Source organism: Bemisia tabaci, chromosome 5 (genome assembly GCF_918797505.1).
Source record: "Bemisia tabaci chromosome 5, PGI_BMITA_v3".
NCBI lineage: Eukaryota > Metazoa > Arthropoda > Insecta > Hemiptera > Aleyrodidae > Bemisia > Bemisia tabaci.
In genome coordinates, this window is record NC_092797.1 from 55,518,902 (window position 1) to 55,534,134 (window position 15,233).

Sequence of the window (15,233 nt, forward strand, 5' to 3'; positions counted from 1 at the left end):
TCGAATGGAAAAAATAGAAAAAAAGAAAATTTGGGAGCCTATACCGCTCAGAGAAACGAGAGAATCGGATAGACGAAGAGAGAGAAAGAGAGATCAGGACAGAAATAATGATAGAGTCATGCAATTTCAATCAAGAGACATGGATTGCATGACTTACTGATTTCAGCTGTTTCCACAGGTAACAAGCATAAATAGAAAAAAAATGTTGAAAATAGAACCGAATTTGTAAAACAAACTATTGGAGTGATCTAATGGGGTTTCAGAATTAAACTTTCATGGATAGAGATTGAGCGCAGCACAACTTATTTAACGAAGCCACGAGAATTGTAAATGAAAGACCAGTCTAGGACAGAAGATAATAGATGTGCATTTTTGACTGCTGTTTAAAGTGATTTTCACTAAACGTACTCAGTGCCTATTCTACAAATTAATCCCTTCAACCAAATAGTGTAGGTCACGTAAAAGGGGAGAATTCATAAGCACCTACAGGGTGATCCAAAAGTCCCTTCCACCCCCTCTAACTTTTTACCTAATTGAGGTAAAGATTTGAAACTTGGGGGATATTCCTAGGTCAAAGGGAGCTACTTTTTGGCCCCCATAAAATTTTCAGGGGGGCCCCTTGGGGGGGGGGCAACGGCCCCCAACTTTAAATTTTCAAATGGGAAGACCCCCTTTGTGATAGCTCGTTCAAAAGAGCATAAAAAAAGAAAACTTTTTGCGCAAACCCGAAGTCAATGTCTCAAACCGTTTCAAAATGGCGGCCGGTTAAAGTTCAAAATGGCCGAAAATTCACACCGGTTATTTGTTGATGGATTTGCGCGAAAATCGGTAAGTAGGGGTATTTTGACACGAGAAAAACGAATTTGACGTTAGATTTTCAAAAAAACCAAAATTTCCAAAATGGCCGCCGGTTAAAGTTCAAAATGGCCAAAAATTGATTTTTTTTATAAATCTAGGTTTAAATTTGTTTATCTTATGCCAATATACTCTCAAATTCCAAGTTTTAGGCAAATCCATCAGGAAAAAACCAAGGTGAAAATTTTCGGCCATTTTAAACTTTAACCGGCGGCCATTTTGGAAATTTTGGTTTTTTTGAAAATCTAACGTCTAATTCGTTTTTCTCGTGTCAAAATACCCCTACTTACCGATTTTCGCGCAAATCCATCAACAAATAACCGGTGTGAATTTTCGGCCATTTTGAACTTTAACCGGCCGCCATTTTGAAACGGTTTGAGACATTGACTTCGGGTTTGCGCAAAAAGTTTTCTTTTTTTATGCTCTTTTGAACGAGCTATCACAAAGGGGGTCTTCCCATTTGAAAATTTAAAGTTGGGGGCCATTGCCCCCCCAAGGGGGGCCCCCCTGAAAATTTTATGGGGGCCAAAAAGTAGCTCCCTTTGACCTAGGAATATCCCCCAAGTTTCAAATCTTTACCTCAATTAGGTAAAAAGTTAGAGGGGGTGGAAGGGACTTTTGGATCACCCTGTATATACACTCACGTGAGCATGAGTTCCTAGATTATAAGTTTTGACTTTCAAATGATTACTCTAGTGTTTCTTTTCCTTCCTTTCTTATACAGAGAAAATAATACAGATGAACATATTTCTGCTAAACGGAACCAGAGGCAGATGGAAAAGAAGTGGTATTCTCGTTAGTTACGGGTCGTAAGAATGAGTGGAAATTATTAGGCGCCAGTGACGTCAGCATCGACGACCGGGCTCGACGAGCCCAATGATGCCGCATTAACTCATGAGCCCTGTCCACAACGCTCTTTAGTCATGCCCATGGCTCATGAGTGCCGCATACAGTTGGCGCTTAGTTCCGTTTCGTAGAATGTAAAATCCCGCTTTTCCATTTCATCAAAGGGACTTGCGCCCTCTTTTACATTGTTTCTTATGCAGCTCACCTTGAGCACACCCCATCTTTTCCACACGCCTCTAGCTCCATTCAGCAAAAATACGTCCGGATTATGCTTAAGGTAGATTAGTTTTAATATTTTAACTGAAAGAATATAGACAAGCTCAGTAGTAGGGGTTTAGGCTAGTTTAGACAAGTGCGACGCCACAACTTTATTTTTGCAACTGAGGCGTAAAGTACATGAGAGAGCAATTGACTTTAGAGTCGAAACCCGCAATATTTTCGTCGTATTTTCAAGGGCGAAGGTAGGCAATAAATCGAAAATTGATGTAGGAATTGACAGATTATTTCTAAAATTGAGTTTTTTTTTAAGCTCAGACCTTTACATTGTCATCAGGGAAGGATAATATTTCTCAAGATTGAAAAAATATTCGTTGACTTTACATTTATCACAGGCAAATTCCACAGCACCACACAAAAATTATAAATGGTGCAATTTTCTCTTTCCTTTCACGTAAAGCAGCACATTCAACACTTTCCTTCATAAAAAGAAGCAAATCATTGCCAAAAGCTACCCCTTGTAATAGCTAGACACAAAAATCCTGTATTCCTAGCATTATCGACAGTACAGAGCAATATAGGGCACCGTACCGATTCGATAATAAATCGTGATAAAATCACGTCAACTGCAACTGTGTTTAAACTGCGATTGCAGGTGCCGTGAATTTATAGAGATTCATTTTTGACGGTATTCAAATATTTCCGAAGAACCAAGTTGCGACTGGAGCGTTATCTCAGTTGAGCAATATCTGCATCCTTGATTGATGGGTAACATATAAGAAGAGACATAAACAAAAACACACGTAAATCACCGAGAGAATGTTAGAAATTGTAAATTCAGGAACTTACTTAAAGTGTAGCCGAATTCGTCCTCTTGCTCTGGATCTGCTTCTATTTCTTCTTTTGTTCTTTTTACGTTACCAGCACTGGAACGCATAATCTGTAGGGAAAGTGAATGAATAAGAAACCGCGTTTTGAAACATAAATCAGGGTGATTTGTTGGAACATCAGCTACAGTACACAATAAACTGCGAAACATGTCGCATGAAGTAAAAATACTTAAATTTGGACCGCGGCTATTGGCATAAAGGAACCAAGCCACATCAGATACTGCCAAATCTAACGGGGCAATTTAATTTTTTTACAAGAGAACGTTTGCGCAAATTTCTTTGAAAATTTTAAGGGATTTGCTTCGTTCTAATTCGGTACTATGCAGAGAATTCACTGAGTTTTGCACAAAAATCCGCACAACCGTTTTCGTATGCAAAAAATTAAATTGCCCAATTAAATGGCAATAGCTGATGTGGCTTGGTTTCCTTCTGCTTAACGCGGTTCATTAATGGAGAGGCAAAATGGTGGAATTTATGGTGAAATTGATGTTATTGGGTGAAATTGCAAAATTCTTTAAAATTTTTCGTAGCACTCTGTAACTCGGGATGGCAAGCAAGGGACGGACGGGGGTTGGAAGTGGTGAGGAGGGTGGGGGTGGATTTTTGGGCTAGAGTTGAGGTCCAGAAAAGTTGAATGAAGGAGAAACTTTTCCTAGGATGTTTGCACCTGCTAGCGTCCGGCGACGATGTTTTTATGCACTTCTCTACTTTCCTACCCTGCGTTCAAGTCTCCTAACAAATACACGTTCAAAAAAGCGCTAATACTGAAATATTATAATGGTGCACGTCTCCTTATTTAAATTTTAAGTAAAGTGGCGTTGATACGGCGATGTCAATACAAATTTCCAAAACCTCTCAAAGGAGAAATTGCTTGGTTTTCTTGTTCTTCGACTCTTTCTCATTAGCGAAAGGGTCATTGTCCATTTGAGTCAAGCTACTCATTGAAATAATTGTAATATCACTTTAGGATCAACTAGAGTCCCTTTATACTGAGAGTAAAGACAGTGCGAATCCATTTCTGATTTGTTCCCGTATTTTAGGCTTTCACGGTGTCACAAACGGGAATAAAGATTACATTTTCACCGATTGCAAAGATTATATTCTGGAATGGATCGGGGAATTGGGGGCACGACAAAGAACAAATGGAATGAGAGAAAACGGAGACCGGAATTCGGGAATGGGTTGATCAAAGATTACAAAAAATGTCCGATTTGTGTAATCTTTATTCCCGTTTCTGACATCCATTAGCCACCCTGTCTCAACTCTCCGTGCAAAAGGACTCTACGATCAACTGCCTTCCTCGGTTAACAAAATTATTCTCAGAAGTAATTAAAGTAGAGAAAAGAGAGGATTTTGAGGAAGAAAATGTATTTTGAAGGGTTTCTCCCAATCTCCCACCTCCTCCTCTTTTCCTTCTTCTTCTCCCTCTTTCACGGAGCTTGCGGTACGTAATCGACTAGAAATTTGAAGTCTTAGAAGTCACATATTTTTGAATAAAATGAATCAATGATACTTCATTATTTTGTTTTTTCTTTCTATTACAAACACTATCACGAACGACTTCTACAATGTAACAAAAAAAACTTGAGTGCAAATCCTCCTCTGGGGGTTGAGCCGCGTGGCGGCCAGGGGGCGTATCCCCCCCCCCCCCCCAAGTAAAATATGAAATTGAAATTATCGGTGGATGACCTCTTTTGACACGCGAGGGAAATTGACCAGTGCGTCAACGTATCAGAACAATACCTTCGTCAATGACTTCCGGATTCATGATTTTGTAACAACATTGATTTTGCATAGTTCCACGTAGAAATGAGTTTCTCGAAGACTCTACAACCCTTACTTTTTCTTCAGTTCATCGATAAGCTCACTCGTTTGCTGTGATTTACGGCTCACAGGATGTTGGGAGTTGTCTCACTGACACATTGACCGCGTGTTCTATTGGAAAAAAAAAAAAAAAAAAAAAAAAAAAAAAAAAAACAAAAAACAAAAAACAAAAAACAAGGCGTTCCGGGGTCAAACTGCTGGACTTCAAAAGCGCGATTTATAGATCACAATAATAATTTTTTCTTGTATGAAGTTTTTTCTTCTTCAAAAGTCCTCCTCCTCTCGAAGATACCCTCCCTCCCTTATATTTAGGTAGATCGTCTTTCTTAAAATGTTGGACCACCCCATGAGGTAAAGAAAATCCTGACCGAGTGTTTTTACTTATCACGTTGTATTGGTTCAAGAAATCTAGGAAAAATAACCCCTCAAAAAAGTGTATGAAAATATTTTGATGGGCTATGATAAGATGTTCAACTGATTTGTATGCATTTTTTATGAGAATGCATCTCATATCCCTGTCTTATGGTGAGTGGTCGATGGAACACTTCGCTACAGATCACTGCGATATCAAAGTTCCTTCATTTTGTTGAGTATGCAATCTGAACTCCGGAGAGTTAAAATAGTTACTCGAAGTCAAAGCGAATTCCCATTCACATACCCCAAACTAATTTTCCGGAAAGGAGGGCGCTTATGTGTCTAAAGATTAATGTGCATTTGTGTGGTTCTAGTCACGCGACAAAAAAACGAACGTGCTCACATGTTCTCGATGACAATTCCAGCATTGTCAACCCTCGTGATTTGAGGTCATAAATAACCCCCATGGTTCTTCCTGATTTGACCGAGTACCAACAATCTTACGATTGCTTTCCTAAGAGGTTATAGGACATTTTGTCAACGATTTTTTGTCCGCGCACCTGTTTTTTCCGGTAATTTACGCCCACGCGTTTTTTCGGCACGGGAGTTTTGGTCCACGTGCCAGTTGAGACCCAAAGTTAATTGGCCCACATGTAAATACAAACGACGATTGCTCACGACGTTTTTGGATGAAAATGTATAATGTCTTGGAAGAATGAGAGTTTGCTTGTTTTTTTGTTTTGTCAGTTTGGTCCAACGGAGAATAATATATAGTTAAGAGTTTTGGTAAAAATGGGGGAGCGTCAATTCCATGAGACAAAATACACTAAAACTCTCCACACCTCTTTGGTGTAACAGGACTTAATTATCTTTCAAGAAATTCCCACCTTGTTATACCTGAACCGGATAAACCTCTATATTTGCCTCAGCTAAAGGCTCTTAGATTTTTCCTGTGTACGATAAGTATTTTGATTTATTTTGCGAGGAATGATCTATACTTTAAAGGATACCTGTCATTCTTAATACACTCAATTTCGTATAATACTGTGCAACACCGCTGTTGTGAAATAGTTGCTTCAGGCGCCGTCGCTCAGCGGGCGGGCGGCCAGCGCGAACCGCGCATTGGCGCCTACAAACCTAAGTGGATACTTCAAGCATTGTGCAATGCGTGAAGTATCCACTTAGGTTTGTAGGCGCCAGTGAGCCTCTCGCGCTGGCAACACGCGCCGCTCCGCTCTGTTAAGCTTTAATATTTATACTCGCATAGTCGGCGTTTTTTAACTCATGATTTTGAAATATTAGCACACTTTGCACTGATTATTCTCATTTAAATTGATGGGAAAAAAATATGTATCAATTTATCAAAGGAGAATAATAATATAATGTGTGTTTTTTAAATATTGGTAGTTCCGTGTCAAATTTAATGATTTCCAAAGCACTTTTCTTTTACATTTTGTGCTTTCATTGTGCTGCAGCGAGGTGTACGCGCAACGAAACGCTCCAAATTTGACGCATTTGACTCTAAAAGATCGATGTACAAATGGGTTAAAACTAAAGATTGCGTGCCTCCTGCCTCGCCTCTTGGTTTTTTCCTCTCTTTTATTCATTTTTGCAGTTTCTGTCGGCACATAACTGCGGCTCATTGAGATTAATGTCGCTTGGAAAAGGTTTTACAAATATTTGTCACGTTTCAAAAATATAAATGTTTTCAAAACGAAGTAATAATTTCGTAAAGAAAAAATTAAAAAAATAAAAAAAGTACCTAAACATATATACGGTATAATGTGCATCGAATATTTTAAGGATAGAAATAAAACCAAATATTCACCAATGAGAATTTAAAAAGATTATTCGAAAGGAGAAAGTAATGACATTTCATTTAGAAAATGAGCAACCATAACAACACCTTCTTCTCTCTCAATTTCTCAATTTCTCATTTCCATATTGTCAATATAATTTTACGAATAGACTAAAATATAACGCTTGGACCAAGTCACTGTTGCTTATTTTACGTGTGGACGTAAACTACTGATTAAAAAAGGTGCGCGGACAAAAAATCGTTGACAAAATGTCCTGAAACTCCCTTAGATGCATTGATGCATCGATGGTTGCTTATTTTCATTATAAGATCCTTAAATTGTGCTGGTCAAAAGAGAAAATTAGAAAAACATCGTTGAACTGACTACGGTGCAAAGAGGTTGTCCATAAATTACGTAAGGCACGAAGGAGGGGGGGAGGGTGTCAAGGGTACCATCGATGAAAACTAGATCATGGGAAAAATCTTTCCTTAGAATACATTTGGACGTATTTCTATCAAACGGAACTATATGCATTAAGACATGAGCCCTGCGATCCATACGAATATATGCATAACAGGGCTCACGTCATAATGCACATAGTTCCGTTTAATAGTAGTATGTCCATTTGATGCTTGAAACGGTGCCGATTTGTTTCAGGGAGGTTAGACTTACGTAATTATTGGGTGGGGGGGGGGAGTTTAAGGGGTACATTACGGGAGCAGGAGGGCCCAAAAAAAAACCTTCCTTAATTAATGGGCGGCCAAGGGTGAGAAGGATTGCCTTTGCTATCTTTCGATTAGTAAGTAGCTGTGATTACTCTGCCAATATTTTTGTCAATATCTGAAGGTCACGTAAAGTAGGTATCTAATGATGTCACTTATCCCTTTCAATCGATATTTAGAGTACGTTTAATATTAATGGAACGTCATTTACGTCAATGACATTAGTCTTTACGTCATTTATAGCTTGCATTGACTGTGTGATGATCTTGAAAAATCGACAAACATATTCATAGTGAGACCTGAGGGCATGGGCAATCCACGCGGGGTCTTATTACAGCTAGTCCATCATCTTCCCCCTTAGTCTATAGCAACCAACCGTTTAAACCAATAGGATCGCTCTATTTTCTCTTGTTCTTCCTTATCAATGGCTTTGTCTATCAATTTTAATAATCAGTTCACTGAGGGCTTAATGAAATTGATAGACAAAGCTATAGACAAAGAAGGCAAAAGGGATATGGAGGGATCCTATTGGTGGAAGAGTGGTTACAATAGACAAAGAGGGTAAGTAATAAACTAACCAACAGCAACCCACGACTCCCACGAGGGACCCTATAGTTAGTAGTTAGTCCATGATTATCTCCCTAGTCTATAGAAACAACCAATTTCAACCAATAGGATCGCTTCCAACTTCCTCTGTCTTCCTTTTCTATCGCTTTGTCCATCATCAATTTCAATAATCAGCCTGCAGACCTCTTCAGAAGCCTCGGCGTGATAACTTAATAAATTGAAGTAGTATCGGCCAATATTAATTTTCCCGCGAATATGAAGTCATACACGCATAAACGTAGCCGAACGCTGAGATTGGTCGATGCAGGTGGCGAGCGTTTAATCGATCAATTTAGATAGCAAGGTGCTGTTGGTTGATCGACATAGCACATTTTGCTCTGTCAATGAAGATATCAAGTGTGCTTGGTCAATTCGAAGAGTTTGATTAGTTTTTCGAGAATAGTGACATCATCATGGACCCACCTGCTTGAGACTGGTAATACCTGCAAAGACTTTCTGACCTGTGTACATACTTTAAAATTATAAATTGAGAGGTCATTGATCCTTTAAGGAAAGTGTTGCTGCTGATACAGTGACACACTGACAAATTGCCCCCTGCAAGTCACCAGAGGTTATTCACCTTTAGTTCCATCACTAAGTTCATCAGGCTGTTGACCCTAGGCCGAATTTTCAAGCGCATCCCCGCCACACTGATTTGGTTCTTCTGTGAGAATTTTTCTAAGTGACTAAATTTTTTCTAGATCTGTCAGAGTGGTTCAGAAAGTCAGAAAAAACAACAAATTTCTTTCAAAATTTGAGCGCCGGAGCTCCGATAGGGGTATTTCTGAAGAAAAGAAATCCTTATTCTAATTCTCCTTGCACTAAAATGCTTTTTCCACCACATGGTCACAAAAAGAAACAAATTAATGGATGGTACCTCTTGTCCGCCTTTGGTGATGAGGCGACCTTCTTGGTCGCGAGTGTCCTCTTCACTGTCCTCGCTATCTGAGGAATATTGTTTCTTGACTGGCGGCGGTTTGGGTTTTGGGGCAGCAGCTGCTGGTTTTTCTGCTGGTTTTGGTGCTTCAACTTTTGATGTTTTGTTGGAGCCATCCTAGAAAAACAAGAAAAAGAGAGGAGACTTGGTCAGTAAGCTGGGACAAGAGAACTCGGCACATCTGGATCAATTGAGACCAGACATCACCGAGATATAAAAAACTATGTATATAGATGGTTAAAGTGAGAAACCACGTATCTTTATTGCGGTGTTGCAAAATCTCTGCTCCTATTTTACTTTTTTGATAGAGACAAGTCAACTATATAGTTTAAAATTTCTATGGAATATTTTGCTGATAAAGAGGGAAAATCAAGGAAATTTTTAAGAAATTGAGTTGACAAGTTTTCCAACAAAAAATGAAATGTGACCGGAAGTCTGCAACGTCGCAGACAGAGGTACGCGATTTCGTAGTTTAGCCATCAATATTCTGCGTAAATCTATTTTGTCCTAAACTTTCGGCCACCTGGAATTGAGAAGACCCACGACATGCAACTACAACCAAAAATCATGATGATGAAGCAACTTTTTTTGGGATTTCTGTAAAAGCTTGAGCTAATTCCTGTAAAACTGCTGTGAATGGACGGTTATTATTGCAATCAATGGCTCTTCGCTAATATTGCAATAATAAGGAGGAACACCTTATGGACTTTCAGACGTTGCCAAATTTCCAGTGCTAAAATACGAATTTTCAGGATAAACTGGAGTTATTCTTCCTCCAATTTTTCAGAGAATTTGTAATCAGATCTGATTATTTGCGAATTTCAGGAGAATTTATTCATACTTAGCTCTCCTTAAAAATAAACATCCTATTAGAGGTAATTTGGCAACTCTCAAATGTTCATAAGTCATTGTTCCTAAGCAGCACAGAATAGACCACTTAACAGAGTAGGAACAAAAGCACTGCAAGCATGCCTCCTCATCAAAATTTCGTGCAGAACAAATTGAATACATTGAAAATCTCCAAAATCAACCCATAAGTGAGAAATGCTTTTGCAATTTACAAAAAAAAATCGCTCAATTTAAACATCCTGCTTGTGGAACAACCGAAATCAGTTCATCCCAGTAGAGAGAAAACAAGAGGCAATTTTACACGATTACATACAACTAATGAAACCAACCTGCAAAAACTTGAACCGTAATTCCCTCCGACGGAAGTTTAAATTAATTCCATTGGCAGCAGTGTGTATCATACTTCCTTTTTTTGACCTCGCCTCCCAAAATACACTAAATACTGAAGTGTTGGGATAATTGCCCAAAGAGAAGCAAGTAGCAATTATCTGCCATCGACTCCTGTCAGCTTTTTGTTTGCTGAGTTGGTAACGACCAAATTTCATTAAAAAATTTAAAGTATTCAATTGCCAAAAATTTCTTTTTAGCTAGGTTTAAAAAAATGCCCTTCTTTCTCCGACACTTGGGCTTTGTTAGTTTATTAACAAAAATGAATTACACGCAGAAAATGAATTCATAGCAAAGCACACTGGATATAATACAATGCTCAGTTCGGTTCAAGTGTTTAGACTCAAGTGTGGTGGCTGTGTGTGTGTGGGCTTCTCGAGTGTTGTCAAGTATTGTGACCTAAGTGTTGACGCATGAGCCAGTAGGCAGGAGGCGGCACATTTGAATCAACAAACATTAAAATAATTTTTAGCGTTATCTCCAGTAATGGAAATAATGCCTCACTTATGAGATGAATTTGGAAATTTCAAAAGTGTGCAGTTTGCAGAATAATTTTATGAAAAATGATTCATTTCTAACATTGTCTGGTGGTCCATCAGAACTGATGTGGTTAGATTGATAAGACAAGTAATATTGCTTTTTGCAACGTTCTTGCGACCACTTTTTACCTGGCAAGAACTAACTGATTTACATTACATGCACTAAAAATAAATGGACAAAAATCATTTCATACAATAAAATTTAAGTTGAAAGGTAAAATTTTCATTCTAAGAATTGATGTGAAATGCTGTCAATTATTTTTGATGAGCAGACCCCTTCTCTTCCAAAAAAAAAAAATAAAGCTAGTTTGCTTCCCTTGGAAGTTGTAGAGATATGAACATTTACATTATTTTTTAAGCATCCGCAGTGTGAGGACAAGAAACGAATGCTCTAAAAAAATTGTTGCAAATGTCAGTCAAAGTAGGTGCAAAGACAGTTAATTACAAATCGTTGTTTCCTGGACAAAGGAACGTAAGTCCATTCCAAAGTTGCAAAATTGACTCAAACAATTCGTTTTTATACAAGAAATCACCTGTGGAATATTTGTTCAAAATTTTCCTGATCTTTGCATGAGGTCAAATGGAAAATCAAAGAAATATTCATTTGAAAATGCCCAGGACTCTCCTGATAAAAATGAAATTTGTGACAGGACATTTGACAACATTGAAATGTAGTTCTCTCTTTTCGTGAGGGGAACAACGAATAGACTTCACACACTTCAGAAAAAATACAGGAGACTTTACAAATAAGATTTTATGAATCGCATTAAACTCAAAATTTCTGAGTGCTTTCATGAGAGAAGCACTAGACACCCTGACACCTCACGTACCTGTAATTGCTCAGAAGAGGGAGACCGAAAATTATTTGTCGTGCTGGCAAAGGGAGCCTGCGGTTCAGTTGGAGTCGGAGGCTGAGGTGCTTTCCTACGAGTTGTGCCGGTATTCTGCGACGATCGAGAATGTCTCTCATCGTTTTCTCCACTCTACAAGACAAAAATTCAAAGAAACAGAGCATTAAAATAAGATGGAGATGTTGTCTGGAAAAAAAGATCCGTGCAAAAGGGCCATGTTTCAAGGAGAAAATATATGAAGGTTTCATAATCGTAGTCTAACCGTTGAGGATGACCTTGGATTTGAAATTCATAGCTTAATCTCAAGGCCAAAATTTTAAGATCTTCCACGAAATACTTGAAAAATTGCCACTGAAATTGCCTCCACTATAGTTTTCAATTAGAATAAGGACCTTTCAGAGAGATTTTGGGTAAAGGCAGCCCCAAGGTTAGTTTTAAACTTCAATTTAGGTTTTTATATTTTTCAATGAAATCTGGCCATCAGTGAACCTTGCCATTATTAGGTGTATTGGGGTAGGATTTCTAAAAATTCTTGATATTTTTGACAATGAAAGGTTGCCAACAGTTTTGCTGATCTGATGCTGAATGATCAGGTTGAGTATGGTGCATTTGGAAATCAAAGCCACTTAAATTTCCAGATTTTACAATGCTACCTAATTTGAAGGGTTGGAGGTCTAAAGTTCCTTATTAGGGCCATTAAAATTCCAAGATGTTAAGAAACGGTAAAATTTTCGTGAGGAAGGGATATATCTACAAAACTCAAAACTAACATCAAAACTTTCTGTGTAAAGGAATAGAATTTTAAGTATTATTAACAGATAAATCTGAGACTGAGGAAAGCATGGTGCTCACTATTCTGTCGATCACCAAAAGGCAACATCTTCATCAATACTGGATAGATAAGGAAATTTATAATCTGGACTGCTTATAATATTTTTTTGTCAAACTAGGGGATTTATCGATTGAAACTTGAATCTATGATTGGCTCTGATCTTATACCTCAGAGGTACACGGTCACTTACCTATACCATCCCTAAATACTTTACTACTCTGTCATCTGAATACGGTCCCGATGCATTGAGGTATTGTGCTCAATTTTCAAAATTTACCCATGAGCTTTTGAGTTAAATTGTCTGTCTCAAGCTGCTGTATTGAGATTTTTTTTGAAAAGCCATTGACACAGATTTTCCCCCCTCAACAGTAATAAAATGTTTTTACTTTGAGTAGATGAGAGCAAAAGACTCACCCATTGAACAAGACTTTGAACGAGGAAAGTAACAGTTCTACTGGACGCTCGGATGACTTCAACAGCTCGCTCATGACTAGCATGTCTTAAATCTACACCATCGACCTCCAAAATGCGATCGCCAGTCTGAAAATAAACAAAAGAAAATTTAACGCTCCTCTTTCAAAAGGAATGATACATTGGGCCAATATGCAATTTTTTTACTGACTCAGCATTTACCTGAAGAGAAAAAATTTCAACAACATTCACAGAAGATTTACATTGGAATTTAGATTCATTCGTCTGATATAGTGAAAATTTTGTCACCAAACTCAAAGAGGCAACAAGAAGGTTCCCACACAAAATTCCTGGCATAAAATCCAAGAACAGTTCCATTCATTTTAATATGGCATGTAATTTACTACTCTCTGAAGTCAGGAACATTTTTCCTGCTTCAAAAATTATAGATTGGACGTTTTTAAATTTCATTTGCCTTCCATCACTGCTTCAATTTTCATCAAAATATGGCCCAAAAATAATTCTCACTCTAGAAAATTCCACTATTCTTGAACTGGATTGATACATTACATTAGATTGAATCTCTCCCTGCTCATAACGTACCTGCAGATTGCTCTCTTCCTCAATTCATGATTTGGACCACATTTTACAATTAGGAGTTACGATTTCTGGCTCATTTTAGAGACAACATATGTGCCATAAGTTTCCTTATGTAGATAGGTGTTTTTGTCTATGGGCCATAAATTGTAGTTCCTTATTGCAAAATGCAGTCAATTGGTTAATGGCCACTTTCATGCAATAAATTTCCAGTAAGCGTGACTCTAACATAAATGACCCACGTTTTGCAATCAGGAACTACAATCTCTGACTAGCTTTGGGAACAACGCATGAGCCATTTTCTTCACTATGCCCATGCTTGTTTTTACGGATGAGCCAAAAATTACAGTTTCTTATTGCAAAATCAACTCCAACTGTTCTGTGATGATGATATTACATTCATTTTGTCCACCCTATGTGTTACTTTCAGTCTGTATCTAATTTCTTTAAAAGATTTGGAAAAGTGCACATTACCTTCAATTCGCCAGTTCTACCAGCTGGACTGTTGGGGAGGACGTTTTTAATGAATATACCAGAAATTGCTGCGCTGCCATCATTTCGTGCATTAAAAAGATCAACCTGAAAGTAAAATTACAGTAAATATCCCTTTCAAATGTTTCAAAATTAATGACTAGACACAAAATTGGACCGCGTTATACAGAAAGAAACCAAGCCACATCAGCTATTGCCAAATTTAATTGGGCAATTCAATTTTTTACATGAAAACGGTTGTGCTGATTTTCACGCAAATTTCAGTGAATTTCTTCCATAGTACAAGGCAAATTCCTGAAAATTTTCAAAGGAATCTGCGCAAACGTTCTCTCGTAAAAAATCAAAGTGCCTGCTTAAATTTGTCAATAGCTATTGTGGCTTGGTTCCATTCTGCTAAACACGGTCCTGATGAGAATTGAGAGATTTTTGACGAAAAAAATTTGGGCAAGTTCTGAATTGAGAATTTCCGTTTTTGTTTCCTCCAATTCTACCTTTTTCCGTCAATCTTAACTCATAATTATTCATGAACAGCATATTTGCATGATAGCAAGTGAAAATACTTGAATTCAACACAAAAGCAAGCGAGTTTTGGGGTTCCAAAATTTATTTGAATATTTGATGATTCAATTAATTGAAAATTACAGTTTTTCAGGAAATGTTAATTTTTTCAATCGTTATCAAGAAGACACACACCCAACACACTTTGGAGGATGTGAGAGGTTGGGGTCCAGATAATGCTTGTTCGCAAGAACTATGTAAAAAGTAAGGAGAAGAGCTTGCCTTACCCAGTAAAGCGCACTTTCTCAGCGAACCGTGAGGCCGATCGATTTTTAATTTTAAAGCATATTAAAAAGCTGAGAGAGTGCCAGACGCAGTCCTTTTAAACTGCATATATTGGATTGCATTTTGCAAAAAGGAGCTAGGAGCATTGCAATGTTGCTAAGATAGTGCAACTTATTTTGTCTTGGAAGAAAAACCTGATTATCGGTAAATAGTATTTTACTCGCTAAAACTGTCAATTTAGGACAAAAATTACCATGTTTTCACGTTATTTCAGAATTTCAATACTTGTATTGCAAAGGATGAAGTTGCACGATTACAGCAACATTGCAATGCTCCTAGTTCCTTTTAGCAAAATGCAAATGCAAATTTTTAAACGCCGAAAACGAGATACGTTATCTAGTAGTTTCACCATCGATATGCAACTTATTATTTACCATTAAAAA

General features: G+C 37.8%; 1 protein-coding gene across 8 annotated transcripts in view; it reads right to left on the reverse strand.

Annotated features, from left to right (window-relative positions):
- LOC109030874 (multiple PDZ domain protein) overlaps nucleotides 1-15,233 on the reverse strand; it is a 267,841-nt gene that overhangs the window by 159,200 nt on the left and 93,408 nt on the right. For all 8 annotated transcript variants that reach the window (XM_072300976.1, XM_072300972.1, XM_072300973.1 and 5 more), the window contains 5 exons: nucleotides 13,990-14,094; nucleotides 12,922-13,047; nucleotides 11,655-11,807; nucleotides 8,990-9,166; nucleotides 2,767-2,857 (listed from right to left, as the gene is read on the reverse strand). In XM_072300976.1, coding sequence (XP_072157077.1) covers nucleotides 2,767-2,857; nucleotides 8,990-9,166; nucleotides 11,655-11,807; nucleotides 12,922-13,047; nucleotides 13,990-14,094 — 652 coding nt within the window. The remainder of the gene's footprint in view (nucleotides 1-2,766; nucleotides 2,858-8,989; nucleotides 9,167-11,654; nucleotides 11,808-12,921; nucleotides 13,048-13,989; nucleotides 14,095-15,233) is intronic.